General features: G+C 36.2%; 1 protein-coding gene across 1 annotated transcript in view; it reads right to left on the reverse strand.

The window, feature by feature from the left end:
• Positions 1-1,858: 1,858 nt before the first annotated feature.
• LOC121384949 (lamin Dm0-like) overlaps positions 1,859-13,277 on the reverse strand; it is a 53,215-nt gene continuing 41,796 nt past the window's right edge. Inside the window, exons 8-11 of the mRNA XM_041515444.1 lie at positions 12,498-12,602; positions 10,739-10,852; positions 9,960-10,067; positions 1,859-4,375 (exon numbers count right to left, since the gene is read on the reverse strand). Of these exons, the coding sequence (XP_041371378.1) occupies positions 4,346-4,375; positions 9,960-10,067; positions 10,739-10,852; positions 12,498-12,602 (357 nt within the window). The 3' untranslated portion in view covers positions 1,859-4,345. The remainder of the gene's footprint in view (positions 4,376-9,959; positions 10,068-10,738; positions 10,853-12,497; positions 12,603-13,277) is intronic.

Below are 13,277 nucleotides of genomic sequence, written 5' to 3' on the forward strand. Positions count from 1 at the left end.
ATATATCTCTTCATTCTAACAGATGGAAAAGGTTATGTACTGCAATTAAGAATAACCACATGCATGCATCCCATGAGTTTATGTTGGTATTTTCCAACCATTCTAAACCCACTGCTCATTTCTGATGATACCGCTATCACTGAAGCACAGACATTATATCTATCTTTTCACATTGCAAGTAAAAAAAAAATTAAAAATTAAAAAAGGGGGGGGGGGGGGGGGGGGGAAAGAGCACTCCTGCAAAGACAAAGAGCATTAAACTAATACAATATTACTTTGTGCAATGTAAGAATAGATTTGACAGAGAAGAAAGGTTTAGGTAATAGAGTACTTAATCTGCGTATATCATATTGTATACAAACATGTATGTTTAGAGTAGCAAACAGTATATATATTAAATATAAAAACACAAAAGAGCACCAAAATCAACTAGAAAGACATATTTCAGAAACATACTTAAATTTTGAAAATATTTTTGTAATTTTTTGAAGGAGAATATTATTTGATGTTAAGATAGAACATTATTTTTAACTTTAAGAGAAACATGATTTTACATCTTGCGACCAAAATATATATATATTTTTTTTTTTATACTTTTTTGGACAAAATATCTTGTGGCATAAAAGTCAAAATCTGCCATAGCTGGAGATTTTGCTATATGATGCCGTTAGCAGATAAATGATTGTTAAATTACATTTCCAGGCTTTGTATTTCACAAATAGGGAAAGGCCATTTGGCCTTGAAGAATGAAGATTTGTTTAGAGCACACGGCAAACAAACATGTGTATTCAAAATAAACGAGTTTCATATTTTTGTAATAAAACAACTTTCAGGAGTCACGTCTGTGTATGATGGACAAATTACTAACGTGCAGAATAAGGCAAGGCCAATTTCGCTGTAAGATTCTGATTAATTTTCAGGGCATTGAAACATGGTCAATGTTAAATGTGAGCCCAGCATTTCATTAATAAGTGAAGATGTAGAATCCAACTTGGCACTTTGTAGTTAATTTGTCATTCTCTTGTTTTATAATCTGCGTAACAGACAGACAGATCCATTACTCCTGTGAAATTGTGTACCCTGTATTAACTAATGCTTCAGACAGCAAATTTCTGAAAATTATCTTCTTCACAACAATTACTAAAACCAAAGTTTGTCTAAAAACTGCCATCGGAAACAAATCTAGAATTAAACATCTTCTTAAACAAATGTTACTACCATCGTAATTAATCTGTTTAAACTATTCAGATACATTGTAGTACATAAAACCTTAAAATTCTAACTAAAATAATATCAAAGATGGACAAAATGTCTATGAAATATTGAATTATACAAATTGATGATGAAACGATCTAGCTGCGTATCGGAGAAAGATATCAAAGTGATACAAAATGACTATGAAAAATCACTATGAAATGTAACTATGTAACTTGTGTGAGGTTATAAACACTACCTGACCTCCACCAATCGGGTTCACACAATCCTTCAGGAGACACTATTTCAAAACCTTAATTTACAGAAAAAATTTCACGTGATGTTTACCTATAGTCTGTCCAATCCTCCTACCAAAATGTTTTTTGTAAATATACTGATGGAAAGAAATAAAGGATCACACAGATAGCAACAACAATCAATGACTGCATCAAAAATCAATTGATATTGTCAGAAGTTGATTGGGAACATATAGGCAGCACAGTCAACACTACAGACATTCAATCCCACATTACAACTTGGTATGAAATATAGACAATACTACGCTAGTAGTAAATTAAATATGGTCTACAGTTTGATGTGTTCCCTTATTTCTTTCTATCAGTATAATTTCAGTTTGATTTAATATAAGAAAAGTAAGTGTTTTGGAAATAAATCCCCTCCCTACTATTTTTGTGTGTGCAATTTAGAAATCAATTGGCTCAGAAATGAATAATTTGTAGTAAAATCCACAGTTTGAAAAAAGGCATTCCTTGTGGGAAGGACTATAGTAACTGATCAGGCGAATGAATGATGTTTGCTTAACACATCCGTTATCTCAAACGTACACTGAACTCGCATTTTAATGACACTGTTTCCAGCTGATACTTTATTGTAAATCCTTAATGAACAGTTTCTTTGTAATGGCTCACCACATAATCCAATGGTGATTTCCGTGAAATTAAATTTGCACAACCCACACACAAACATACCGCTCGTTTGTGTGAGATAGTGTGTCCTGATACTAGTTTCTGATATCTTACCACCCATCATAACGCTGGAATTAAAACAAATACCTCAAGCTGGCAGTGATGTGGCTCGAGGATCAAGATCGTTAACTCTTTTTATTGCTGACATTACATTTTAATGCTAATATCAACACATTTGATGTTAACATCAGTTCTTTTTATGTTAACATTAGCTCATTTAATGCTAACATCATTAACTAACTACTAATTTCTTTTTAAAATATGAGACTATGAAAACATGATAGATCCAATCATGTGTATATCATTCGACAGGTCAAATCATGTGTATGTCATAGGACAGGTCAACTTGTGCATCATATGACGGGTCAAATCATGTTTGTCATATGACAGGTCAAGTCATTCGTGTCAAATGACAAGTCTTGTGTATGTCATATGACAAGTCTTGTGTATGTCACATTACAAGTCTTGTGTACGGTCATCCAGTGCATATCATACAAGACAAGTCATGTGTATGTTATATGACAGATCGTCATTCATGTCATATGGTAAGTGATACTTATATGACAGGTCAACTCATGTATATCATACCAGTTATGTGTAGATCATATGACAAGTCATGTGTATGTCATTTGACAAGTCATGTGTATGTCATTTGGTAAGTCAAGTCATGTGTACTGTTATATGACAGATCATATCTGAATTATGCTGTAACAGATCACAGGGTGTATGTCATTCGACAGATTAAGCCAGATGAATGAATGGCATATGACAAGTCGACAGGTTTGTCATGGCAGGTTAAGTCAGGTGCATGTCACATCATGCTAATATTCTTAATAATGGCAAGTCATCTGATCATAAGACATTGTGTTAATACAAAATCAAACATAGAATAAATTAATATACTTCTCAAGCATCAAAACTCGGCAGATGATGTATGTGTTAAAGAGTGATATGTTCACAACACTTCCCAAGCCTATACGATACTGTTACGGTTCAAGCTGAGCCATGATTGTTTTACACCTCGAAATTTAACTTACTTAGTTTACTCCTCTCTTCTAAAGTGAGTAATCACGAAAGGTGTATTCTGAGCATCAGTTTGAAATAAATGGCCAAATATTGGTCAAACCCAACCCACCCTGGTCCTGCTTCTTTCTACTACTTTCGTGATCATAGTCAGTCTCCAAATTGGACAGTGGATCTTGTTGACAGCCACCAAAACATAATATCCTACTTCATACATGTCATATAAGCATAAAAATTATATTAAATAGATAAGACGGGTTTTATTCATGGTAAAAAAAAAACCTATAAAAAAACAACCAATTATAGAATATTGTTGACCCTGCAATATCATAGAGGTCAATCAAGGACATGTAAAACAAATCATATAAATGTAAATCTCTCTGATCCAAGGTTGCCCATTTTTGTTTATATCTAAACATTAATTATTTTCTTTTTTTTCGTCCTTAAGTACTACTTCTAGTTTTTTTTATTCAAAAAATGAATAAAATCCCATCCACTTTTTTTTACAACAAATGTTGGGATGCAAGTACTTTATAGAGTACCTGCAGTTTTAAAAACGTATAAATTTCATTAGTTATTGTTTTTCCATTCCAAGATTAGCATTTTAGGTAGAATCATTAAAAAGTGAAATCTATCTTAACTTAAATTATTTGTATTTGCGAAAAAAGAAGTGAACAAAAATTTTAAAATAAAAGGAATTAAAACTTGCTAAAATGAAGTAAATTTTTGTGATTAACCCCAATTAACAACCATTTTGCACGGCTTTTAAAGAACAAGGAATATTCAATTACTAGATAAAATCTAAATTAGTAAACTAGAGGCCCATTACATAACTTAGCAAAAGTAGAGAAACAAGGCTTTATCAGAAGTACCTATTTGATTAAGCACACTGCCCAGTTGATTAAAACCTCAGTTATGAAAGCACAACCAATTTATAAACACAGCACCATTCTTAGGCAATCTTGGTCCAAATGTTCAGTGGGCGAAAACCAGCCAAACATATGAGGAAATGTTTCAAGTACGTATCACATGATGAAAGTAGATCAGAGAGTGAAAGAAGGAGGTGGAGTGTAAACTCCGCTGCATGGTGTGTTCTTTGCTTCCGAGATGCTCCTGTGATACAGTGAGGTAGATGGTCCTGGTTACATTATTATGCACTTCTCTTTGTCGCCCTGCAAGAGTAACACACAGAAATATAGTGACAGGGTTCGAACTTAACGACGGCACTGACGGCAATTGTTGTTGTTGTGATATAAAATTGCTGTAGGTAAAGCTCCTCACCAATGGCAAAATGTATACACCTGGCCTGGTGCTTATAAAACGTTTAGAGTCTTAAGACTAGAGACTCTAATAGAGTCCGAGACAGTAACATCATGGCAACGCCATACAAACTGCATGCATGTGACGTCATTAGAGATTGAGTCTGGACTCTATAAAAGTTTTATAAGCACAGGCCCAGGTGTACATTATTTGCAAATATTTAACATTTGCACATTTGAAATATGTCTACATACACAAAAATAACCTTTCAGTCATGTTTATTTGCTGCAAATGTCTCTTTAAAAAAATTGTCATAAGTAGGCTCAAAATTGCCATCACTGGGCCGTTCCACCCATAGCAATTCTTTTAAAAATTGCTGTGGGAAGGAAGGAAATGTTTTATTTAAAACTACATTCCCTGGAATATTTTTATTATTTAAGCATATAGAACAGAAAATCGAATTACGTTTGGTGCATATATGACGCTGCACTCCGCATTGGTTTCACTACACTGGCTTATCCAGGTCAAAAACAAAGCCATGATTTTGAAAGTGGAACACTTTTGACGGGCTCGTACCGATCTCGGTTTTCATTGGCTTATCACAAGTATAGAATTCCCTAACAAAAGATCATGTGAGATTTCGCAATTTTTGAACAAATTTAACTGTCTTGATTGAGGGGTCGTCTCATATCTCCAAAAGATATTTATATCCATTGGAGGTATGGTTCAAGTTCTTTACAGGGGTCGGTGAGTGGGGGATTTGCCTTGATATTTTGACAGTGGCCAGCTGTTGGCATACGCGTTACATGTAAGGGGGTGTTACTAATTACGTAACGCTCTAGGGTAGAGGAAGAGGGTACTGTGTTCGATTTACATAACATTTTTCAAGACTATATGTTATTTTTATTCATTACTTAGACCTAAAAAGGTGTTTTTTAGAAATGCGCGGTCAGTCTAGGATCGATCCCCATCGGCAGGTATACAAAAAGACCATGGTATGTGATATCCTGTCTGTGGGATGGTACATATAAACAATCCCTTGCTAAAAAAAAAAATGTAGCAGGTTTCCAAGGCGTGTGTGCGGGGATTTCAGCGGGGCTGGGGTTATAGACTGTGTTAAGCGAAGTTTATATGGGACCATGCTCCCCCAAAAAATACATTTCAATTTTTTTTAAGCTTGGACAAGGGTTTCGACCTCCAATACCCTCCCCCTGCACATGCATCCGATTCCTCTCTAAGATTATATGTCATAATTACCAGATGGAAGGAAGGATAGGATGTTTTATTTAACGATGCACTCATCACATTTTATTTACGGTTGTATGGGGTCGGATGATTTTTAAATCAATATGCTTTATCTTTGATGTCGTTAAACAATCCCCCCCCCCCCCCCCAACTTTACCCTTTCCAAACGAAATAATATTTATTTGAATTTGTCGATTTTAACACGTAAAATTAAGAAGTGAAAACGTTCATTGTCTACTTTAGTATATTTTATTTTTAAAATATATACATGATTAATGTGTTACTAGTATACAAACTAAACTATGAAAGTTCTACTAACACTTTATAAAATATCAATTCTGAAATAGGAAGGCACGACTGTCGATAATACGTTGTCAAGATCAAACCGGTCTTAACTAAAGACTCTAGTACCGTATCCTCAACCGAACGTTCTTCGTACAGCGCAAGATTTCTCTTTTAATTTTTTGAGACGAACCCTACAATTTGAAATCGGCAAACGCACGTGTTAACTGAAACTGACAACAGGCTGTCGTTTGTGCTTTGCCGAGCTATGGCGGCATAGGCGGCGAATCAAGCGTATACGTTTGACGATATCCGTTCATAGTGAACACACACAACTTTTTTAAAAGTGCATTTCAGCTTGTATTTCACATTTGTACATGATGTTATAATATGGTAACCAGAGAATGTAACTTTAACGACGCACTCAACACATTTCATTTACGATTAAATTGCCGTGGGAGACAAATTCTTAAGTTTGAGCTCTGTAGTGAGTACAGCCCTATTGGTTTTAACACCTATCCTGCAAGCACTGTTTGGACTAGACAGTTATGACGACCAGAAAAAGCAGTCATATCCTGCAACTAACAAGATATGCTTTTTCTGGAAAAGTAATTAATTTACAGTTAAATTTTCCAAATTACACATTAAATATATATATATATATATATATATACTCTTCAAAAGAAGAAACGCAAAACCACATTGTCGTAACATTTGGAGAATTGATTTAATTATTGAATGGTGAGTCCGATAATTACCAAATGTTGCACGATTGTTCACAATTCACTCTAGTCCATTGTGAGTAAGTGATAGGACACACCACCAAGGTCAAGGTCATCTGGAGTCAATACCGGGTGTGGCCTCCGTGTGTGTTGACAACTGCCTGGCACCGCCTGCCCATTGAAGCAACCAGAGTACGGATGACGTCCCGGGGGATGGTGGCCCACTCGGCCTGCAAGGCTGCTGCCAGCTCGGGCAGGGTCTGGGGCTGTGGTTGTCGCTGTCGGAGGCGTCGGTCCAACTCTTCCCATAGATGCTCAATTGGGTTCAAATCCGGTGATGTCGATGGCCAAGGAAGGACATTAATGTTGTTGTTCTGTAGGAAAGCCGTTGTGAGACGTGCTGTGTGAGGCCTGGCGTTGTCATATTGGAACACTGCGTTGGCGTTGGCCATAACTGGAACGATGTGTGGCCGGAGGATCTGGTCAATGTAGCCCTGTGCATTCAGGTTGCCATGCACGTGGACCAGGTCAGTTCTGCCAGTGTGTGAGATGGCTGCCCACACCATGACACTACCCCCGCCGAATCTGTCCACTTCCTGCACGCAGTTTGCCGCATAACGTTCACCACGACGCCTATACACGCGACATCTGCCATCATGACGTCGGAGCAGAAATCGGGACTCGTCACTGAACCACACCTGTCTCCATCGCAGTTGAGGCCATTGTCGATGAATCTGGCACCACTGCAGTCGGAGTCGACGGTGTTGTGGTGTTAAGATGACACCTCGAACTGGACGTCTGGCACGAATTCCTACCTCACGTAGGCGGTTCCGTACGGTCTGGTCGGATATCCTGCGCAAACCTGGTATTGCTGCGGCTGTGGAGGTGGCAGTAGTCAATCGTTCCCGAAGGTGGCGTACCCGGATGTAGCGGTCCTGCCCGGGGGTAGTGACCCGTGGTTGACCGGATCTAGGGAGGTCACGTGTTGATCCATGTTGCTGGTAACGGTCCCACAGTCTGGAGATGGTGCTTGGGGACACATGGAATGCCCTGGCAACGGCCGTTCTGGATTTGCCTGCATCTAGTCGGCGACGTGGCATGTCCTGGATTGTCAACTGTCGGCCAGATACAGAGGCCAGGCAAGCGAACACCCTGCACTTTTATACTGTCGGTGTTCATGTTGCACGTGCAGACAATGCTCGTGCAGTGGTGAAATGGTTTGCACGTGGCTGCGTTTTTGCGAATATTCACATTTTGGAACTTTATTGTACAGTAGCTGCGTTTTATCGAATGTAACCGTGGGAATGTGTTTGGGACATGCAATGACCTTATATTCACAAAGCATGAACCGGTAGGAAACATAAAATCGGAGTTATAACCCATTTGTACCCTTTTGCGTTTCTTTTTTTGAAGAGTATATATATGTGTATATATATATATATATATATATATATATATATATATATATATATCAGGGCGCAAAGCAGCACTTTATATTTACTCGCCAACTGGCTAGTGAATGAAAAAAAATACTAGCCAACTAGAGATTGTTACTCGCCAGGCAACATAACTCCTAAAACATCCGTTTCCAAGAATCCAGAAACAAATCATCAATTAGGCCCTATTTTGTTTTACTTTCCTTTGTAAACCGTTTTTTAATTGGGTTACGCGATTCCGACAAGTATACCGACGGCTACAGTTACCGAAACTAGGACGTATTTTATTTATTTATTTATTTATTTATTTATTTTTGTTCACGATATGCTATCGTTACCAACAACTTTCTCGAACGTTTAAAAAAAGCAATTAGTCCAATGCTTTGTGAAAACTCATTTACAATCGGAAAACCCTGATGTGTCCCGAGGCTTTCCGAACACCTCGATTGTCAAGTCGGCCGGAGAGCTCCGAGTATGATATCCGCAAACAGGGCAAAATGCGGAAGTGTATTTTTATAATTTCGATCATTAGTATATGTGTCGTCTGACTGATTAGTGAAATAAATGTTCCAGTGACAGCTTCATTCTAAAAAAATAATCTACTCGCCAAAAGGCTAGTGTTTTGCAAATTTAAATCGCCATAACAGAATTTCACTCGCATAGGCGAGTGTTTCACTCGCAGTATTGCGCCCTGTATATATATATATATATATATATATATATATATATATATATATATATATATATACACATATATCATATACTATTTTACATTTTCAGTGCAATCAAAGTATGTGATGTATTTTAGATCACATACTTTAAGAATTTGACAACTTTGCAAATTAATCGAGGTCACAGCACTACGTTTAGTGACATTTAAGCAAACATACTAGGGTGACACTCTATAATTGACGTATTCATTCATAGTCATCAAATAAAAACATTTCAATAGCAATTGTTATAAACTAATCCAGTAGTCTAAAGGTTAAGCTTGAGATGATATGATAAACAGATTATTACCCTTGTGTGTTTCGGTATTGTCAATATCATATATTAGGAATAAAAATAATGTATTATGCTCGCCAGCAGCTCGCACAATACAATTTTTATTCCTAATATATGATATTGATGATACCAAATAATATTCTGGTAATAACCTCTATATATTTAGTTTTTAAAAAAACCCATTTACCCAAATTCTTTGCTTTGTTGTTTTAAAGGGACATATACCCTAGTTTTTAAACACTAAGGCATATTGTTTTACTATTAGAACCATTTTTGTAACTGAAATCATACTTTACTTATATTTTATTGTTTAGATTATCCATTTTCGCACATTCGAAGTGTTTTTGGTCATCCTGGTGTTTTTAATATGACAAAATGCATTTCTCATATTTTTGAAAACGCATGTGCGTCTGAGAAGTAACAATTATGGATTCGAGTTTTAATATATTTTTAGAGGGTATTTCACCATTTCAAAGTCACAGACTCTTGTTTCACTCAATTGTAACTTTATCCAAATGTGTTACAGGTTTGTAGATTAACTAAACTTAGTGTGCATTTTCATGGGCTAAAACTAGGGTCTGTCCCTTTAAGAAAAATATTAGTCTGTTACAGTGTAACAACACACTAATTTCAAGTAAAAGTTGAACTGTTCAACAACAAAAAAAGAAAAAAAAAGAAGTGTGTGTAATTAACAGAAAAAAAAACTAAACCCGAAAATAAACATTAGGCAATGTATTTTTCGTTCTGAGCTGTCATTAAACATTCATTACAACAACAACAAAATAATTCAAGACTGTGATTCTCACCTCCTCTAGAGTGTAGGTTCCGATTTTCTGACCGCGAGGTGTAGCACTAGACCGGTAAGACGACGAGCTCTTCAAAAGAGACTTGGTCATTTCTTTACTGGCCATTTCCTAGAGCATAAACAAAAAACAAGGTCAACAAAGACTGGTAGTCCGTGACTAACCCAACAGCAGTGGCATGAGACTGAAGGAAGGAAGGGAATGGTTTTTTTAATGACGCACTCAACACATTTTATTTACAGTTATATGGTGTCGGAACATGAGACCGAGTGAGGTAAAAACAAACAATAAATATGACTAATTCTGTTTTTTTCTTTTCATGTACACTTAACCTGACCCCTCAACTTCGATGCAGTTTTCCCTGTAAATTTTATAATTGACAATAAAAATGTTTGAGCAACAATTATCAATTTTCGATTATAATCAATGTCCATTGTCAAATTAGCCAATGTTAATTTTTATACAAAGTGGCTACAAAATTTTCTTTAAATGAGCCATTTTAAAATTAATTTTCAAGGAAATACGCGACATCTGAAAATTGTCTATAACAAAATATTTTCCATTGTGAGCCCTGATATTCACTAATACCTACCAACCACAAAATTAATTTGATTTAAACCAAACTGTGCATGGAGAAAAATCTACCAAGGAAAGCCATTAGGCATAATCTAATCATTACAGTGCCTCCCCATTTGATAAACTCTGGGACCTCCCTTAAAATCTTTTTTTCCCCTACAGTAGTTCTGTTAAAGCACAACAATGTGCTGAAAGTTAATACCGACCTCTTCCTTGCTGATCAGATGAGTGGTCATGGTGTTGGCAATAAACCAGCGTTGTCCCTTCATCACGATGTCGGTGGGTGGGTTGTGGGTCGTCTCTGTGTCCGAACTCCACACCTACAACACAATGGGTTCAATAATATTTACTAATGATTTACTCATAAAAATAAAGTATAAAGTATGACTGCCTACTGTACTTCTCAAAATCCATAACCAGGTTGGCACCCCACCGTAATGGTGTAACTTGGTGTTTCATTTGTAATTTTCACAGGGCTAGCTCTGGCACTCACCAAATTCGCCAATTGTGAAAGCAGTTGGTGAATTTTAGTTCAGTTTGACGAAATAATTTCATGCAATAATTGATATTTTTTACAATATAACTGACAATTTCTGCCATTTTTGAAGTCTTAATAGACATTTTGGCAAATTGTTTTGCTCACCCAGAGCTAGTTCTGTTTTCAAAAGCATGTCTGTCATGTCCAATATAATCCTGCCATGCTATCAAAAATCTGACATTTGCCTTTAAATGTAAACTAACAGCTGGGTAGGTTACCGTCATGCAATATTGTGTAAATATATAATCAAAAAGAGCCATGCTATTGATAAGACAGTTTTTTGAAAGAACATGCTTTCTGAAAACTAAAACATATGACAGTGTACCAAATTGTGCTATCCAGTTCAATAAACTTTTTGACCAACCCTCATACAGTTTATTTTCTAGACACCAGGAAATTGCAGATCTACATTAACACCATTTCAGAAGTCTCAGTGGCAGAAGAAAGAAAGGAATGTTTTATTTAACGATGCACTCAACACATTTTTATTTACCGTTATATGACGTCAGATATACGGTTATGGTCATTCATTTGTAGTTTCCGTAGTTATATCCAATAAAAGTAAGTTTGTTTTGTTTAATTACACCAAGGAGGCAAGGAAATGGTTTATTTAACGGTGCTCTCAACACATTTTATTCACGGTTATATGGTGTCAGATATATGGTTATGGACCACACAGATATTGAGAGGAAACCTGCTGTCGCCACTTCATGGTCTACTCTTTTCGATTAGAAGCAAGGGATCTTTTATATGCACCATCCCATAGACAGGATAGCACATACCACGGCCTTTGATATACCAGTCGAGGTGCAGTCTGGAGCGAGAAATAGCCCAATGGGCCCACTGATGGGGATTGATCCCAAACCGACTGTGCATCAAACGCCCCCAAGTCTCAGTGGAAACCAGAGTACAATGATGTCAGTGAACAAAACACTGGGATACTGTGTACAAATATGTAACAAGTCTTTATTGAACAAGACTAATGTACCGGCCGAGTTATGTTCTAGTGCCAAATGTTCTGTTATTATATCCATTAAACATATTTAATCCATTTAACATATTTAAAAGAGAGTACTGGTGACGTACATGATACGCCCGTCAGGAGTTTGATGGAAAACCATAGATATTAATGAATATGTTACGGGTAGGATTCAATTCTAATTATGTTTGATACACACAAGTTATTTGATTTATTTGTATCACAGTGACCTAGTAATTGCATGTGACACACCACCATCCCCCGTTGTTCCTACATGTGAGGTTTGATGGTCCTGTATGCATGTGTATGCAAGATATGGTCCACACAAGAAACATTTAACAGACAAGACAGACAACGCCATACCATAATACGACCCATCATAGACGGGCATATAAAAATTGTATCTATGTATTAGATATATGCTGTATTAGACATGTGCTGTACTTACTGTGACATATCCACCAGGCTCACACTTGACAGTACGATGAAATTTAAAGATGGTTTCCTGGTCACCTGCCTCATGTTTTAGCTGCCAACCTCCTATATGTATCTCCTGAAAAACAACAGTTACAGCTATATATATATATTCATTCTGCATTTCATGTAACTAATGGATTAGGTGCATTAAAACCTCTATCTACATATTACAATAAGATGTTTTAATGAATAACACAGCAGATAAAAATTAATTTTAAAAAACCCCATAAAATTAATAATAATAATAAAAGTGAACCAAAAAAAGAAGATAGCCTACAAAACGAATCAAACCTGATAAGGAAATTTAAAAACAAGATCAACAGTATTTTTAAGAAAAAATTTGTGAGAAATGAAGCTAAATGAGAAAACTTAACATTAAGAAAACCCCCAGTAAGATTTCAATTAAAAACCTTTAATTGGTAAATTTTAGAAAACATTTTAACATGCTTTGAAATAAATCTCCTTTGTCTAGCACTTACAACTTTGGAGAAACAGAACCCAGAAACAGAAACCAATGTTGAGACAAACACAGAAGCTGAAACCGCTACCACCACCGTCGTCAGAAAAGTAGCACACACATCTCACTGTTTAACTTGATTGAAGCAAGACAAAACACCATAAAAAGAATTTTTATCCTGCAAACCACTGTTTGTATTAATCAATTATAGCGACTGTTTAAAGCAGCAACTTAATAACCCATGTCATTAACCTGTAATTATCTATAGATCCATTAACTTTCAAAACTCCTTAA

Source organism: Gigantopelta aegis, chromosome 2 (assembly GCF_016097555.1).
Source record: "Gigantopelta aegis isolate Gae_Host chromosome 2, Gae_host_genome, whole genome shotgun sequence".
In the NCBI taxonomy this organism is placed as follows: domain Eukaryota; kingdom Metazoa; phylum Mollusca; class Gastropoda; order Neomphalida; family Peltospiridae; genus Gigantopelta; species Gigantopelta aegis.